Consider the following 14,271-nt stretch of genomic DNA (forward strand, 5'->3'; position numbering starts at 1 on the left):
ACCATATATATATAAAGTGTTATAAAAAAAGGAAATAAAGAGGTTAAATTTTTCAGAGTTCATTAAAGTTAATTTCAAAAAGCTAGAAAAATTTTTGTTCCACTTAAAAATAGTATCTTTTGTCAAACTGGGACATGTCAATATCAATATATGTATTTGCTCGATCGGTTTATATATGTATTTCAACACATAAAATGTCGGTTTATTGATTTGAAGTGCAATTAATAGACATATAGGGACAAAACGACAAAAAGGTGGCCCAATTTATTGATTTGAAGCTTCATACACAGTAGGAACAAAATGACAAAAAAAAAAGATGAGTCCACGCATATCTATGTATAGATATGTCTATTAATTGCACTTCAAATCAATAAACCGACATTTTATGTGTTGTTGATTCAATAGTTTTATTTTGTCTTCTTGCGGATATATAAAAATTGGTAAAAAGTTTGTCTCCAATATTTTTTTTATTATATTCTTATTATTTTTATTAAGTTAGATAAATATGCTTTTACTATGTCTAACATATATTACTATGCCAGAACAATTATTTTAATAACAACCATAACATAAATAAATGCCTTTAAAAACCGTGAATATAATAAACATAAAATTAGTTTATTAAATGATGTATTATGTTTTAGATAACCAGTACTAAGAGTGATAAATATATGTGTATATTTCTATTTGGATATAATTTACAAGCTATAGAATATAATATTTAGAAATATTACAAGCCAATAATATCAATAAAATATTTGTAAAATTGTAAATAGTTGAATTAAATATTTAAAAAAATATTAGTTTACAACCAAATTATCTTTTCACAAAATATTAATTTATTAAACAAAAAAAATTTTCATAAAATAAGAGAAGTGACAAAATACTTAATAATAATACTAATAAATTTTAAATTCATTAAGTAACACAATCAATTTAATTTCTAAGTTCAAAAAAAAATTATTAATTATGAACTGTTTATTTATATTATCTCCATGCAGAATTAGGTCACAGTCAAACAATTTATATATTAGTCAATTATTTTTATTTGTTAATGTAATATGAATTATGTATATAAGAGTTACGGATGTATGTAGATGTGTCAAAATAAGGACAAACATGGTACATTTATACTAACAAAACAAAGATACGATATATAATGTCTTATTAATAAATATATATATTTAAACAAAAAAAACAATTTAATTATTAATATATAAGTAAAAAAAATACCTTTATTAGAGCCGAGGCTATTATAGTAAAAATACAACAAGTCTCTCTTATGTTCAACTTTCAACTATTTCAGCACGTGTTAGTTAAGTAGTTAATCATTACACAAATTTGAATAATAATGCAAGTAATTAACAAGTTAAAAGAAGTAGACAACACAAAACAAATATTTAAATATCAACTTATTAGTAAAGACCAAAACGAAAATCCAAAATTAAAACCGTTAGATTTAAAATAATAATAATAATAATAATAAGGTTGAGAATAGATCCAATTGATCCAATTGTATACTACTTGGTCTTTCTTCATTTTTTTTCTTTGTTGATTTCCCAAAATTCAACAATCTATTTTCTATTATTGGATAGTATAATATTATAATTTTTTTTTACACGGGGAGCAAAATATTTGTGAACTATTCTCCATCTTATCACATAAGCAATAATTTTAATGAGTTGCACTCAATACAAAATAATAATAATAATAATAATAATAATAATAATAAACCATAAGAATTCCATTCATGATATTGGTTCAATAATAAGTCATAATTAAGAAAACAAATGATAATAAAGCCCCTTAATAAATTAAAACCAATAATATTTGCCCTCCAAATGATATTTTCTGGCTGTGTCACTGAGAATTAGTTATTCTATTACAATGCACAAATCAAAAAAATTATTGCACAAAAAAGTTATATCTTCCAAAATTATACCTAAGGACGAGTGTTACAATTTTCTTGTTGATAGTATTACAAACTCAAAAACGTCCATCTTCATAATAAACCAGTGATGATATCTGTTTGTATATCAGCAAATCCTGACACGTCGCCAAAGTTTCTGCTACATGAGATTCAAGAGTCAAGCTAAGAAGGATAATAAGTTTCGGTGCGGGGTGTCATTTTAACCAAATGCAAATATGACAATACAAATTGTTTGGTCACAATAAACATATATATTTTAGTAACTATAACTCAATTTTTTAAAGAGTTGATCCGAAGTTTATATCCCCTATTTAAAATGACTATATATGTCCACTGTATTTTAGCAATTTGGGACAACATTAATGAATTTTACAGAAATTGTTTATAGTATTATTTCGAATCCCTTTGACTTATCTACACAATATATAATAAGCGATTATAAAATATTGAGGGAAGCTACTTAATTTATTACTTATGAGAGAGATAAATATATATATATATTATTTATAGTTCAATCACGTTTAGTTAGACAAGAAAATCTATGTAGTACATCATATATATGTAAATATTGATAGAATAAAATATTACTATTTGGAAGTAGTCAATGAACGAACAGCTTCACGTAATAATCAGTTAATTTGGATTTATTTACAAATTCTAAATTAATTAATTTGATGAATTTTCGTGGAAAGATTTTTAAGGTAACTGGTCAGCTATAATTCAAGAGATCTACAGTGTAATCCTGACTTCATGTTGTTATGTCTTCGATTTTATTTATTTATTTATTTTTACTATTTTTTAAGTAATAAGGAATGATGCACATACATCATTGACGATCCAAAAATAAACAAAACTAATAATTGAAATAATATATAATTAGCAATTACTCAAAAGAAGTAACAAATAATTAATTCTTGGGGAAACAAGTTAATTTAAATAACGATTAATTAATAGATGTAAAGGTGATTTTGAAATGTTATCTAAAAAAATTGGCTTATTTTCTTTTCGTCATGTTTTAGTTATTAAGACTTAGAAGAATAAAAATTCACTGTTGCGGATATCCTGTCCCTTCGGTTTCCCTCTAATAAAATAGTGCCATTTGTAAATTGTTATTCTACTTTACCTGACTAACACAATTCTGTTAGTTCCGTTTGTAATTTATTTTTAAATATTTAATAACATTTAATTAATTTTTTATTGAAGAAAAATCATCTTATTAATTATTTAAATATATATTACTTTATTAAAATTATATTGTGATAATTTGTTTGTGCTTTTTAGCAAGTCATGTTCAAAACGTTTGTTATTTTGTTTGTACATGACATTCTATTACTTTTATATAATTTTGTTACATAAAAAAATAATCTGATTTTTATAGTAAATTTTTGTAACAAATTTTATTTTGTATATTTTGTTATCGAAAACTTTTATATTTTTTTTACACCATTAATCGTTAATAAATTAAAAAAACACTTGAGTCTAAAATTTTCTCCTAGTTTAATATTAATGAAATTATTTATTAAACAAAAGGTTTAAAATGTTATAAAACATAAATATATCAATACCGTCATGTGTATAAAGAAAATAAATATACTATTTTAGTCACCATGCGAAATTCTACTTTTTTGTCTCTAAATTCGTACAATTTTATAAAATTAAGTTTTGATGTTAGAATTTATTTTAAAATAACATTTGAACATTTTATTTAAGTCAAATTATTTTTTAATGACTATAATAACATCAATTTATAAACTTTAATATATTTAAATTTTTTATAATTTTTAATTGCTCATACAAAATATTTTTAAAAATAATTATTTAAATTTTAAAAAAATTAAAAAGAATTTTAAGATTATAAATTGTATGAAAAAAAATTAACAGAATTATACAAAATTAATAGATGTAACTTATAAACAAAATAATTTTTTGGGTTTATACCGTTTTTTACCCTGTATTTTTTCTAATTACCTGTTTGGACTATTTGTTTTAAAAAAAAAATTTTGGACCCTATATTTTGTAAAATTGTTCAAATAGACCCATAAACTCAATTTTGATGAAGAAAAAATAGAATATAACAATACAGTTTTTAAGGAGAATAATTTTATTTTTGTTCTGAATTGTTAGTTTGGTGAATTATTTGTGATTTCAGTTGAGAAAACTTTGACCAAAATTGAGTTTAGGGTTCTATTTGAACCATTTTACAAAACATAGGGCCTAAAAAATAATTTGTCACAACACAATATCCAAAATAAAATTTATTACAAAAATTTACTATAAAAATCAGATTATTTTTCTATGCAACAAAATTATATAAAAGTAATAGAATGTCACGTACAAGCAAAATAACAAACGTTTTGAACATGACTTGCTAAAAAGCACAAACAAATTATCACAATATAATTTTAATAAAGCAATATATATTTAAATAATTAATAGAATGATTTTTCTTCAATAAAAAATTAATTAAATGTTATTAAATACTTAAAAAAATAACACAAACGATACGGAACTAACAAAGTTGTGTTAGTCAGGTAAAGTAGAATAATAATTTACAAATGGCACCATTTTATTAGAGGGACACCGAAGGGACAGGATATCCGCGACAGTGAACTTTTATTCGACTTAGAAAGCTTGATCGATCTTCACACTGAAATTTGAGTATTGATGCATTATAAGGGTTCTAAATAAAAAATATCTCATGCTATGTACACATTACCATTTTATGTTAGTGTTCCCTTAATTCTAAAAATGTCCCTAACATAACTTCTTTTTGTCTCTTTTTATGATATTGTCTTCTCTCTATCTCTCTCACGGTTTTCTGTAAGGTTCAAGCTTTCTCACAAAAAAAAAAAAGCAACCACCATTTAATATCTCAATCTATGATAAGTTTTGAGCACATCTAATATTTGTTTTGAAGTTGTTCTTTGGACAAGTGTTGAACCATATCAAGGCAAGCATCTATCACTTTGGGTATCGGATCTAGGGTCAAAATTTTTATAGGTAAGTACATTTTCGTTATATGTAGTGAGAAAACTTATTTATTTACATTGCTTGAACTATTTTCAAACAGATATGTGTATGCATTCGTGTTTTATTTTACTTTTTCATGGTTGGATTGGATCTACGTTTATCTGCATTTTTTCTGGGTTTTTAATTTACCTCGATGAGTTTCGATGAAACTCAACATATCTCGATGGGTTTAGGGAATAGGAACCTCATTGAATTTCGATGTGCCTCGATGGACCTAGACTTGTCTCGATGCCTTTAGGAAATAGGCACCTCAACAAGGCTTGATATATCTCGATAGGTCCTTCTGCCTTCACTTAGATAGGCCATTGCGACAAGATTCAATATACCTCGATGGACCTCGATAGGTCATTCTGTCTTTACGTAGAATTACCACCTCAACAGGTTTCAATATGACTCGATGGACCTCGATAGGTCTTTCTACCATTACTTAGATAGACCTCCTCGATAGGAATCGATGTACCTTGATAGGATTTGATAGATTTACATCGATGTACCTCGATTAAGTTCAATAGAACTCGCTGTTTTTTATAATATCAATTTTTGGATGATTTTTTTTTTTCATTACAGATTCGACTGTTTTCATATTTGTTGCATATAATGGTGTTTGGGAAATGGAAGATAAGGATTGGATTTTCAGAGATGCTAAAAATCAAGTGCTACCTTTGGAGAAGGGTATGACATACGAGCAATTGCTTGACATTTTTTACGAAGAGCTTGAAGTGGATAAATATGTGTACGGCTTGAAACTTGAGGTCCCGTACACATGCCTCTCACAACCCTTCAAACCCACCGTTATGAAAAATAGTAGGCATGTTCGTGCATTCATCGAGATAGCATCAAAATCTATAGATAAAATGATTTCTTTGTGTGTAACCTTGGTTAAGAAAGAACTATTTAGTAAATGTATTGGCCTCTCCCGGTGTTAATAAATAAGTTCGATTTGAGAAGAATATTTCTCTCCCATGTCCTGGTATCAGGGGAACTCGAAGTGAGGTTGGGACAATTGTTCCAGAGACAAAATCTCAAATTATTGTCCATGATGAAATCCTTGTCAGAGATCCGCCTATGTTCATGAGACAGCGTAGTACGATCCTATGACTACGATTCTTATGTTAATGACGATCATGTTGTTGATGCAGTAGATGTTGATGGGCCAGATAATAGGGCAGATTCTTCTACGCAAAGTTCAAATTTTATGCATGTACAAGTAGTAGAGGAAGAGCATGGCAGAAGACAAGGTCGACAAACACATGCCACCTGCAGTAGTCGTCCCGGTAGAACTGAAGATAACATAACCTTGTTCCAACACTCCAATCTCTTTAGCCATGTTGAACAACCTTGATCCCCCGGTCTTATGATGTGTGAACAACCAAAACCCTAGTTTGCATTGTGCCTAGCTTGTAAAGATCGGTCTTGATTTGATCGTCAGTGGCCGAGGGTAGAATGACACTCCAACATCTACTTACCATATCCAAGTGCATCAATCAAATAAGGAATGTTCCCCTCTCCGTATTCCTTGGCAATGTAGATGGGCATCAATCCGAAGCTTTGGGTTGTACCTACCATATCCATTGTTTAGGCAGAACAAAAATTAATAACTGTGCTCAAGTTAGGATCCAGATACAAGTGCTCGCACCACTTAATGTCGCATTTTCTTTTCTTTCTTTGGTAGTTGGTTTCCAAAAATTTGAATTTTATGAAACTTTGTGTTAGATTGTTTGACATATTTAATTTCATGTAATTGTTTTCTCTACTTGTCTCTTAAATTGTAGTTTTTCTTTTTAATAATTTATTATTCTTATCATTAGTTTATCCCAAAAAAAATTAAGGCACTAGAAAAAGGAAGAACAAGCCACAATTACAATTAATATATTCATCAAAATCTGCTTGTTTTATATTGTTATGTATTATGTAAAAATATTGATTTCTGAATAATTCGGTCTAATATTTCTTCTTTAAATATCTCTAATGGTGCGACACTAAATTACTATACAATATCACAAATTAATACTTTTTTTCAGTTATGTTTTTTACAGACTATGTAAAAATTATTACAAGACATGTCAAATTTCTAATTGCACCAAACCCAAATCTTAAAGAATAACAATTAATCTCTTGTACTGTCATGGGAGTGTGAGAATTTGCATGTATATCAGAGTTATATCTACACGTAACATGATTATATACGAATAAAAACTCCTACCGTTTTAAATTGAGGTAGAGTTCCATCATTACTACCATAATATACACAAACTAAGAGTTGTGATTCTCCCTCGAGTCTTGATTTGGGTAAGTAACCTCTACAGCTGAGACTACAACAGTCTCTTGATAAGTTGTTTGTGTACCATTTGGGTCTGGAGAAGACGATCCTGGCTCCCTAAACACAAAGCTTGAATTTGTATGGACTGAGAACCCTGAAGGACTTGGCGGGCAGTTGGTGTTCGGCGATGACAAGTCAATGACGCTTCTTTCTCCGGCTTCATTCTTTCTAAAAGTGTGCGAGCTGAGGTCCTTTTCGTCAAATGTTCTAAAAATGGCCACAATTCTCCTCCAAACTGATGGTTCTGCATCGGAGTTCATCAAGAGATTCCTTTGCTCATAGAGGAACATGACAGCATATATGACAAGCGCCAACGATGAAGCCACACCTGCGATGAGGAAGAGTCCCCAAAAGCTTTCCAGCCCAAGACTGTTGGATGAGAACTTGTTGTTGGGGTCTACACAGTTGGTGTCTTTCTTGAACCACAATTCTTCTATAGCCTTCATTTTCTTTCCTTCAGTCACTTCCAATATTGCCCTCGAAATATCTTGAACAAGAGGCGAGCCTTTCGGAAAAGCCTGGGATATACATGTTGAGAATAATCATATATGAGTTTATATACGAGACAAATGAATACATATGTTGGTAATAAAGAAATAGAGGTCTTACAAAAGCAAAGCCGTCAGCTTTGAATGTTGGTTCAACCATGGTAAACTTGGAGCAATATTTTGCCATAAAAAGTTTCATGTAAGGTGTTTCATCAAAAGCAGCAGCAATCCCATTGTTTTTACTCCCATTTGCAAAGAGTTGGTATAAGTCTTCTGGAGTGTCATAGATCACAAATTGGTGATCTTCAAACCCCATTTGTTTCAATATTCCTTCTATAAAAGAACCCCGTTGAAAGCCAACTTTCTCCTTGTTCTTCAGGAGCTGGTTCACATCAGTGATGGTTGGTTGGAGTTGTTGGACTGTTAAAAGCGAGGTCAAACTAGCTGTGTAACTTTGGGTGAGTATGAGTACTACAAAGCACCATATAATCACTACAAATCTTGCCAAGTTACTCACAACTCTTTCCTCTGTAAATTTATATTAAAAAAAACAAAGCACAACAAAAAGAACATGTTAAGTCCTTTGTAAAAAAAAGGTTATGTTCAACTTGTTCAAATAATCACAAGGAACTTACTATGTGCAAAAACCATGGTTGAAAAAGAGTACCAAAAGCTTGTTCCAATTTGATGATATGGAGGGCCACGAAAGTCCTCATTTATTCGGTGTTCAAGAACCCATACTACAAACCCAACAAAAATGAAAAAACAACCACTTGTTACCCAAAGATCCCAAGTCAAAGGCTTCAAGAATGCCCAAGCATTGCCACTTCTATCATCCTTGATTGGTACTATCATGTACACACCAGACTCAGTATATGGCAATGTAAAGTCCACGTACAAGGACCTATTTGCTCTAATGGTTATGTCCCCAACTGCAGCATCCAGTTTCTGCCAAATATGAGCCATTAAAATGCTGAGTAAAAACACTCCAAAAGGCAACAAAGAAGAAGCTATCTTTAAGGACAATTCTCAAAGAAGAAAACTCTCTCTATTTCTCACTAAGAATTATTTCAAGTTTCATCAACCAATATGAGACTAAGAACATTTATTCTCCTTGTATAACATAAAGAATAAAAACAACCCGTCTTTAACTAACTTCAGCCAACTTTATCCAAGAAAGAAAACTGTTAATTGAATCAACTTCCATAAAAAAAAATCCATACTTGTTTATATTTAACAGTAATGTACTAAGATAAAAAGGCAACAAAAGTAAGAAACATAAAAAGTTTAAAGCTTTTACCCCATCAAACACTTGGTACACAAAGTCGTTGTATGTGCCATCGGCATTAGGAAAGGGAACATACTCATACGAAACAGAGTAAGGCAGCGCTTCCAAAACGGCCTTGAAAACATCGATACTGTAACCAGTAACAGAGTCATTTGAGAAAGGAAATGTCACATTCACAAACTCCCTAAATCCATGTTTAACCGGGACCCCAATTCGCAACTTCTTCCCATTCGTCGGGATCTGCCACCCCTTAGGAGCTGAGGTAGAGTCACCAGGCCATATTATAGGCGCCAAACTGGTATTCAAAGCAGAGTATTTGGTCTTATCTCCTGAACCCAACACTCTCTCGAGTCCATTCTCAAGCGTCCAAAACCCAACCTTTCTTTCACCACTTCCATTCACGTTGATGATCTCAATAGTCGAAGTTTGCAGCTGCCCATTAACGAGTTTAAACTCACCCGAAAGCCCTTTAAACGTCATCTTCGATAACGCTTGAACAAGTTCCGGACCAGTCTGAGACACCCCAAACGATCCCAAATCAGTAGGGTTGTTATCACTCGAAACATTCACCCTTTTGAAGCTAAAGTTCGATGCTTTCCCAATCTCCTCAACTGCCTTGGCCAATCCGAAAACGGCGTCGTAAGCCCAAAGCCCAAAAGTCACCAAAGGAGGGTTAACAATGGTGGGATTTTCACGTTGAAATTTTTCTCTCCAACGAACCGCAAAATTCTGAAGCTCCTTCGTTTTAGGGACATGGGTTTTCAACCCCAAAACTCCTTGCATCGAATCGAGAACAGTTGAATTGGCTGAGCCCAGAAAATCAGCAACCCCGTCAGTCATTATCCAAACGTAACCATCAGCCATCATACCAATCTTCTCGGCCATGGCAAAGATTCGGTACCCAAGAGCCGGAAACATATGAAGGACGAAGACCCTTGTCTGCATTGTCATGAGCTTGTAGAGCTCGGCTGAAATGTGGTCGTCTGTGGCGGTCGGAGGGATCACACTCCGGTACGGTACTTGGGCATCGACGTCTTGTAAAGCATCGGTCAAGTAAGGAATGATTCCCTCGCCGTACTCGTTGTCGACGTAGATGGGCACTACTTCTCTCCATCCGAAAGCTTTGACGACGGCAGCTATGGCTTCCACCTGAGACGAATCGTTTGAGGCTACTCGGAAGAAGTATGGGCTTCGGAGAGAAGTGAGAGATGGGCTTTTTGCGGAGAATGTTATGATGGGCACTTGGGCTTTGTCACCGAGTTCGATTACGAAGTGGGCCTGCATTGATGTTTCTGGGCATAGAATGGCTTCGACTTGAACATTTTTTATTAGATCCAAAGCTGTTTCAATAAAAAAAAAATTAATACGAAGAATTTAAAATTTCACGTAAAATTTAATATATTATAAATGATATATGAATTTAAAATTTCAAGTAAAATAGTTTCAATAGAAAAATGATATGATAACAAAAATTAACTTATTAAATCCAAAGCTGTTTTGAGAAAATAATAATAATAAGAATATAATAATTTACTCGCAAATTTTAATAGACACGGGTGTTTCGTAAAATAATTTTTTTCGTATTATTTGTATACTTATACATATGTACATAAGTATAGTCAATTTAGCATAATAATAAATAATTTTTATTTATTATTGAAGTAACTTTGAAATAAAATTATAAGAGTACTTAAAATGCACTAGAAATAAATCGGTTTATATATCTAAAATCTCATTAAAAATGTATTATTTCTAAAGATGGTCCAAAAATGATATAGTACAAAGCTATATATACATTTTTTTTTTTGAGGAAATAGTACAAACCTAATTGCCCCATTGGCTAATGCTTGTTAATCTATTTTAATTAATAAATGCGTTTATTTATTTATTTTCTCTTCTTGGTTTGAGAATCGTGACCGTTGACTTTATGTATATAATTATATGTATATATATATATTTTTTTTACTTAAATAATCTACAATATCTTAAATAGTTATATGTGCTTAAGTGCATGTTGGCTTTTATAAGGTTTTTTGGAAAACTTTTGTGAATATTTGCATAAGTTTTAAAAGTGATTTATTGGAGGGTTGTTAAGAAATTAAAGCATAGATCCACCTACTTCTCTATATAAAAATTAGAAAGAAAAAAAAAATATTTTGAAATATATTTCAAATCTTATTCTTGTATTATCAAAGCAAAAACAATTATAGTTTTATTTTATAATGTTGTAATATATATATATATATATCATTTTTCTTATGAGTGGCCATAATATTATTATTAGAAAATAGTCAAACAATTTTACATACTAATTAATGAGAACTTCAAATTACACAAAAAATTAATCTTCTACAAATTTAATGTAACTTTATTACATTTAAACTATATATAAATATATCTAAAAATAAAATCCAAAAGAGAAAATAGTATTTCAAAAAAAATATAATCTAATTTTAGCAAAATTTTATCCTATCAAAAATTTTATACTTTTTATGAATGGACAAAGGAATCGTGAAAAGCCAAACATATCTTTGAATTGCTTATATAATGTTTTGAAGTATTCAAATTTCTTTAATCTTCTTAGCATATTTTTAATAAATAAGAAAATCACAAAGACAGGTGGACTTAATTCAGGACTTTATATTATAGAAAATCAAGATATTAATTATTTCAAATAAATATCAATATTTATTTTCTAACATACATCATTTTCAGTAAAAACATAAATAAAAATATTAGATGTGGATATAATATTTTTATATATTGTTCAAAAGTCAAAGTCAATGTAACGTGATACTATTGTAACCGTGTAGATATAAGTAAGCCAGATCGATTCTTCCATCCTGGCATGGAATATGAAGTCCATATTCTTAGTCCAATAATAAGTACATTCTCATCCTCTGTTACGGCTAAGTAAGACTATAAGTATAACAGGTGTGTTATTCAAATTTGACTTCTAAATTTTAATCTATATATATATACACACACTTATATACAAGAAAAGGACTTTGAATACTTGGATATATTTATATACGATTTGGCTATATATATATAAGTTGGGAGAGTTGAGAAACAATTTAAGTTAGGGGTGTTCACATATGATTTTTTTAGCCTTTATGATGAGATATAATTATCAATTGGATGTTGAATTTTTATAATCGATCTAATAAAATTAATTTATCTTAACTAATTCAATCATTGAATTAGATCGGTTTTATTCATTGAATGTGTCTCCTTGTTTTTTTTTATTGGATTTTTTCATATATCATCTAATAATCGATCTGATCCAATTTGGATCTTCAAAATTCGATCCGATCTAATCATAATTGGATATCAAAATTTTTGGCAGTCGGTTGTATCGGTCGTTCTTATAGAATTTGATGATTTTTGCACACCCCTAATCTACCTAAACTTATTAAAAAGAAATACTAAGAAATACCTCTAGTGTCTAACACTATATGAAAGTGACATACCGCTAATCCAATATGAGGGGACCACACATTAATCAATCGTGAGAAGCTACCTCATGTGGTGTTAGATAACTCACCATAAGGTGACAAATAGCAATATCTCTTATCTAAGCGAAAAAAATGCAATAAAAATAATAATAATAATTAGTTAAACTACAATATTTTATAGGGTGGGTGGTATGTACATGAGTATGTGTGTATATATAATTGTTTATTTAAACTTTTTATATTCATTATTTTTATAGAATGAAGCATTATGTATTTTTTTAGTTTAATTATTTACCATATTCCATGCTTCTAGAAATTAATAATTAGTATGTTTTTGAATCTCTACTCACTTACACAAACACCCATATATATATATATTAATAAATACATAGACATAAGAATAACACATACAGAAAAACACTTTTTGGGTAATATCTACACTTTTTGTGTAAAAAGATGACGAAGTAGTTGTTTCATTCATATATATATATATATAAAATTAGATAACCGATATACAATTTATTATCAGAGAGAACAAGCATATACACAATTTAATTTGACAGAATCAAATGCTTTAACTCAGTCGAATTTACTATGCAGGAAAACTAGGTCTTTATTATATATATATATAACATTATATAATATGTATGAAAAGACAAAAAGGGTATTGACGAGAGAAGTGAGTGACCTGAAGCAGCAGCTTCAACGACGTCGGATTTGGAGTTCCTAGTGTGGAGACGAAGCCTGGTTGTGAAGGCAGGATTGGAAGTGTAGAAATCAGAAAGAGCCATGTTGATGCAGCTCAGCCCCATCTTACCAAAATCAGTCTCCAAGTTCAGAATCACCCCCACTTTCACTCCTATTATTTTCCCACCATTACTACTATTCTGGGCCAATAACATACTCGGGCAATTACAAAGCAAGAACAACAAAGACACAGAAAAAACGACAATCGCTGGGATGTCGTTCTTCCTCATCATCTTGTTTGTTTGGAATACTGTTTTGAGTTTTTGAGTACTTGAAAAAATAAAAGTAGGTTTTGGTTTGATTCGGAAATGAGAATCAGACAACTCTAAACTTATTCATACATATATATATATTGCTTATATTTATAGTAATAATATTAATTATTTCTGAAAATTCTTTAGGCTGCCATGTTTGATATATATAATATTTAGTGCCGACAATATTATTCTCTCTAATACGCGACCCAGACTTGTATACGTACGTGGCTATTATATATAAATATATATATATATATTGTAATTATTTGTATATGTATTTATGAGTTTTGATCGTTTACCTTGACCAAATCAAAGTAAATTTGTTTGTATCGATATATTGAAATATGCCAATTTCTTAACAGACTAAAGACAGTGAGGATCTGGACCATATATGTGTATACATATATATCACAATTTTTTGTTTATGTTGTTTCACGTCGGTGGATCTCTTAGTATTTTTTTTATTCGTGAATAGTTTTCGGCGCGATTTTTTGTTATGTTCGTGTATATTATAGTTATTTAGTTCATTATGCAAATTTTCAGAAAATTATGAATAATTTACATTACTGAAAATTAGGTTCAAGCATGTTGCTTTCCACGCGAAAAAAAAAATTAATCACACATGTAATAACATGTTTGAATTTAGTTTTCAGTACGATGAATTATTCGAAATTTTCTGAAAATTTTTAAGATGCTTTAAATAAGTACAATATATACTATTATACAAAAATCTCACAAAAAAAACTATTTAAA

At 29.9% G+C, this 14,271-nt stretch overlaps 1 protein-coding gene across 1 annotated transcript; it reads right to left on the bottom strand.

Moving 5' to 3' along the window:
* Positions 1 to 6,955: 6,955 nt before the first annotated feature.
* On the bottom strand, positions 6,956 to 13,558 carry LOC133804250 (glutamate receptor 2.7-like). The gene is made up of 5 exons (XM_062242398.1): positions 13,203 to 13,558; positions 9,069 to 10,396; positions 8,404 to 8,716; positions 7,890 to 8,296; positions 6,956 to 7,798 (listed from the first exon to the last, which is right to left on the bottom strand). The coding sequence occupies exons 1-5, from the start codon at positions 13,492 to 13,494 to the stop codon at positions 7,214 to 7,216; spliced, it is 2,925 nt and encodes a 974-aa protein (XP_062098382.1). The 5' UTR covers positions 13,495 to 13,558; the 3' UTR covers positions 6,956 to 7,213.
* Between the last annotated feature and the right edge of the window lie 713 nt (positions 13,559 to 14,271).

The sequence above is a fragment of the Humulus lupulus genome, chromosome X (assembly GCF_963169125.1).
Source record: "Humulus lupulus chromosome X, drHumLupu1.1, whole genome shotgun sequence".
Classification (NCBI taxonomy): domain Eukaryota; kingdom Viridiplantae; phylum Streptophyta; class Magnoliopsida; order Rosales; family Cannabaceae; genus Humulus; species Humulus lupulus.